The sequence below is a fragment of the Hyposmocoma kahamanoa genome, unplaced genomic scaffold, assembly GCF_003589595.1.
Source record: "Hyposmocoma kahamanoa isolate Upper Pololo Valley unplaced genomic scaffold, ASM358959v1 137, whole genome shotgun sequence".
Taxonomy (NCBI): Eukaryota; Metazoa; Arthropoda; class Insecta; order Lepidoptera; family Cosmopterigidae; genus Hyposmocoma; species Hyposmocoma kahamanoa.
This window is the reverse complement of record NW_020653488.1, coordinates 1-4997: the sequence shown is the minus strand read 5'-3', so window position 1 is coordinate 4997 and position 4997 is coordinate 1. Positions and strand designations below refer to the sequence as shown.

The 4997-nt window shown below is 38.3% G+C and overlaps 1 protein-coding gene across 1 annotated transcript; it reads right to left on the bottom strand.

Annotated features, from left to right (window-relative positions):
- Window positions 1–16: 16 nt before the first annotated feature.
- On the bottom strand, window positions 17–4874 carry LOC113240375 (solute carrier family 2, facilitated glucose transporter member 8-like). The gene is made up of 3 exons (XM_026477658.1): window positions 4516–4874; window positions 1732–1926; window positions 17–281 (listed from the first exon to the last, which is right to left on the bottom strand). The coding sequence occupies exons 1-3, from the start codon at window positions 4681–4683 to the stop codon at window positions 45–47; spliced, it is 600 nt and encodes a 199-aa protein (XP_026333443.1). The 5' UTR covers window positions 4684–4874; the 3' UTR covers window positions 17–44.
- Between the last annotated feature and the right edge of the window lie 123 nt (window positions 4875–4997).

The window sequence follows — 4997 nt, the reverse complement described above, 5'->3', positions numbered from 1 at the left end:
AATAAATAATTGCAGGCCGTACGTTAACAAACCATTTCGTTTGCTTAGTTTTTCAAATTGTATTTCTTTTTCAAATGCTCTTCAATTTCCTCAATGGATTTCCCTTTAGTCTCCGGCAAAATTACCAAAGAAAACAACATAGCCAAGATGTTGAACACAGCATATATGTAAAATGCAGTATAGAGACCTAAACTGTCGGAGATAGGCGCGAAAATAAACAATTGTATAAAATTCATGAACCATGTGTAGCTAACGTTGAAGCCCATCAGTTTTGCTCGAACCTGAAATAAAAGTGAATAATTTATTATTAATTATGCATATGAATAGGTCACAATTATTTATTATAAAATCAAATGGTTACTGTTATTGTTAAGAGTTACAACGGAACACACACTGACTGCATCAGTGTGTGTACGTTGCTTTTGCGACCATGTATGGATTAACCAACACTTGTTTGGTTATTTTATCTCTTGTCTAAACAAGGATATAGGAATAATAAATTTTGTTTAAGTACAGAATCAAGCAATGGATATTAATGAATAGGAAGTGTAAGGCCGTGGCGATATCGATGCGGGCAGTGGCGCGGTGAAAGTAGCCATTTCTCGACAGCGATAGGTTTTTTTAGACAACATCACATACGTTGCTCTGATCCCAAAGTAAGTAGCTAAAGCATTTGTGTTATGGAAATCGGAAACAACGACGATATGACAAACACCTAGACCCGAGATAATACGGAAAAGTTAATTTTTTACACTGACCCGGCCTTGGATCGAACCGAACAGAGACAGCGACACCATGAAAACTGGTGTGCAAGCCACTTGACCATGGAAACCGTCGAGTTTGCAGCGGTAAAGTGACATAACGAGAATGTAAGCGCAATGTCGATACTGTGAGTTGACCTTTTTATAGTACCTAATTCTTTTATTCGGTATGAATTATTAGAGGAAAAAGAAGACCTGAACCTGTATTAGAAATAAAGAAAGCAAAAGGCGAGTTTCACCGAAATTACGCAGACCAAAATCCGGATAAGTTATAATGACCATGGAAATATTTAACAATGTTCTTGTAAATCACACTCTAATTATGAACGAATAGTGTCTCTATTCTTCTTTTTATAATCATTAATAATACTTCTATTTTTATAGTCGATATGTTTGCTGTTCCATATTGGTGGTCTTTCTAAAACTGCTGAAATTATTTTCTCCGAAAACATCTTTAAATTTGATTGATCACAAATAGCTATGGGTAAGCAACAAGACAACACTATGACCGCTTGACCGCTCGACTGGAGGGAGCGCGACGTTTGTCGTGTACCACCGCCCGCGCCGCTGCCGTCGAGAACAGCGTACTATATTAAGTTTGCACTTAGGCATTTTGATTAAGACATCGCGCAAGCCGCCACCCGCATCGCTGGATGTCGCATGTTGCCCGCTGTCTTCCAGTTTAGCCGACTTCAAAAAGGAGGAGGTCCTCAATTCGATTATTTTTTTTTGTGTGTAGGTATGTTACGCGATTACTCCGACGTTTGTTTTTGAAAGGGGTAACCTTAGTAGTGGTCCCATTCAGATCGAAAAAAAATTCCACCTCTAAGGGTAGCAAATTAGAGGATAATCCGGTTTATTGAATTTCACCCACTTTTTTCAATAAAACTTGGCAAATAGGTGTAATTCTGCAAACTTCTAAGGTCGGTATTTTTATTCTATAAAACAATTATATTTATTTCCTTTTTACCTGGAAATTAAACATTTCAGACAGCACGACGTAAGCTACTGCCAAAGGACCAGCGGCGTGTCCAGCTACTGCCATCATCATAGCTGTTAGTGGTATCCAGAATGGAACAGTACCGCCGTGATGCTGGATTAGTACTACTGTTCCGATGCACGTCATTGCAACTGTTATCATGGTGAAACAGGTACACAAAATTGGCTGGAATAGTAGAAATAGAGATAATTACTAATTTTACTTTGGCACTACTAGGTCACTGGTTAGTGTGGATGAGACTTCTTTAGAAAGTCAAGTTGTTAGTGTAGTGTGTGTATGACTATAATAAGAATGAATAAACGAGAGTAGTTGCTCGTTTGCTGCCTGCGCCCGCAGCCGTACTGAGTGGCCGTGCTATAAGGCTGCTTACAGATTGACTGCTTGTTTGCAGTACAGACCACGATTGCATGAAGTTGATACCGATTCCACGTATTAACTGCATGCAGTCGATTTCGGCTGCATGAAGTCGATTTCGACTGCATGCAGCTAATGCGCGAAGTCGTTATCAACTTTATGCAGTCGAGGTCTCGGATAACGACTTCGCGCATTACTTGCAAACGTGTAGTCAATCTGTTAGCAGCCTTAGGGCTTTGGCGCGCAGTTCTCGTCGAGTCACCGCCTCGGAGTCTCATGATTAAGAACCACAGATTAGTTCGAAACAAGTCGAGCCAAAAAATCGACTTAAATACGTAAGTTAAAGTGTTTTTTCACCGGCGGGGAGAGACGAAATAAGGCGATGCGAGAATTGAAATCTCGCCGACCTATTTCCATCAAAAATTGCCATGGCGAGCTCGCGCTATGGTTATGGATAGTGAAGACACGTGCTGTTCAATTCGTCTAGCGATAAACACGCGGCTAAAGTACCATGTCCCGCAAATTCTTTTGATTAAATATGTTAAAGCAAGAAGAATCAGATGAAGATACTGTAAGAAGAATGAATCATGTTGTATTATAAACTGTTTGTACTAAGATAAAATAAATAAATAAATTATTAAAATAAATAAACTTTTTCGAAAATAATATTTTTTATAATCTTTTACCCCAGGGCAAATATTACGAACCAGCAAAATACACACAAAAAAGTTTATAACAGGCGCTGGTATGTTTACATTATATTGCAACTATATTGTGTATTATATATATTTTTGAAAACGCTGCAAGGTTTTAAAAGTGGTTACATAATTATGATAAAATCACAATCCTAATCGTGTACATTTTAATGCAATTATAAATATATAATATGCATTGTATAAATATTTACGAAAATGATAGGGATAGGTACAGCGTATGACACCAGGACTATAAAATATATATTTTTCATTGACTTTAGTTTCTTTATTTTTCTCTGAAATAAAAGGATATCTTTTTTAAAATGGTGTCCTGATTACATATTTTTGAAAACAGCACAAGGTACATTTTTGAAATATCTAATATTTTCATAATTTCGAAAATGTGCGAATGTTTACATTTCAATGCACGCGACTGTATCCCACAATCTCGCGATTGACATTAATAGCCATCGCGAGCACACGCGAGCACGCGCGAGCACGCGCGAGTATTCGCGAGCACGCACGGTATTGTACGCGACATCGTAACCATGTTTCCGTTGCAGAGTTAATAAAGAGTCTATGTGGCAGCAATACGGTTCAATGTTACATTAACAAATATTTCAAATCTCGTCTCGCCCATCCTCGTCAATGCCGACCATTTCCACCGAAGTTGCGCTAGGAGAGAATTGATATTTTGCCATACAAGTTTTAAAAATCGTCTCGCGTCGTCTCGTACGCACACGGCGTATTTTATACGCAATGACGACTCGCGTTTCACGAACGCGCGTTTACGGCGCCATACGTAAACGCGCGTCATCTGCGCGTATGCTCACCGCTGACGCGCTGCAGTGAATCGATTCAAACGCGCGCAAACATCGCGTTGCAAGCAAGAATCTTATATAGTCCACTGGAGTTTACACTTAGAATTTCACATAGTTGCTTCATTTCAGAAATTATATTGTGAAATTAAGAAACAAAACTAAAATTAAAATCTCTTATCAAACTGCGCGATACAGCGCATCTGCGACGCGTATAAAATACGCCGTGTGCATAGGCTCTAATGTCTGAGACTCACGGTGGTTTCCTATTTAAAATCATTTTCAATCGTGAGTTAAGGTGTAATTTGTGGTTGTCTGTGTGTGTGAACATGGCACAGTTTTCCTAGTTCGAGGCTACGTGTGTGTGCGTTATTATTTTATTATATATTCAATCTTTTATTCATAAGACATATTTTTTACAGGATTATGTCTAAAATAGTTTTCATTTTTTAAACGACTTCAAAAAAGGAGGATTCGGTTTTCATGATTCTTTTTTTGTTGGAAAGAGGGTACCTACATAGAGGTCCCATATAATTACATAGAAAATCATCCACCTCTAAGAGCGGCTGGTTCACGCATGAAGATTCATTTTTATAAATAGCGCCTAAATTTTATTATAAAAGCAATTATTTTAATAGTTGATTTTGCTATTCTCCAATTCAAGGCGTTTTTCTCTCTTTTTACTTTGAGTAGTGAGAACCGATTTTTATTGTCTTCTGTGTCAAGTCCCGTATAGTGGCGAACTAGGGGATGAATCCGGATTTGCGCACTTTCCGGTAACCGATTTCAATAAAAATTGGTTGGTTTTTTGAGGTCGGTTTTTTAGTACTCTGTACTGATATTATCACTTAATTAGATGCATTTTATTTTATTACGAGTTCAATTACCTTTCTACCAAAGCGATCAATGCAGTTCATGGAAATAGAAGCAGCAAGGATACTAATCAAAGGAAAACTAAAACTGAATTCTGGACTGAAATTGCTTCCAGAGTTGATGATGATCGAAGATGCAAACACGATAATTGTGAAGCTACCGTTGCATGCATGTGTGGTCATCAGTGCTATGGCTATTAAAAAACTCCGACGCCAAACGCTGTTCCTAACTGAAACATAGTTAAGCTTAATTTAATTATTAATACAAAGATCGAACACAAAGATAAATATATTCCTTCGATCTGACAGCACTCGAACCTGTGTCTGTATGCCAACCCAGTGCAACCGCTCTACCAACTGAGCTTTTTTTTATAATATTAAATGACGGGACGAACAAGTCGTGCGCCTGGTGGTAAGCGACAGGCGTGTTACTGTTATCAGTTGCTGTACCATTCAGGGCTTTAAATCGCAAAAATCTGAGGGGCACTTCCTCTGCG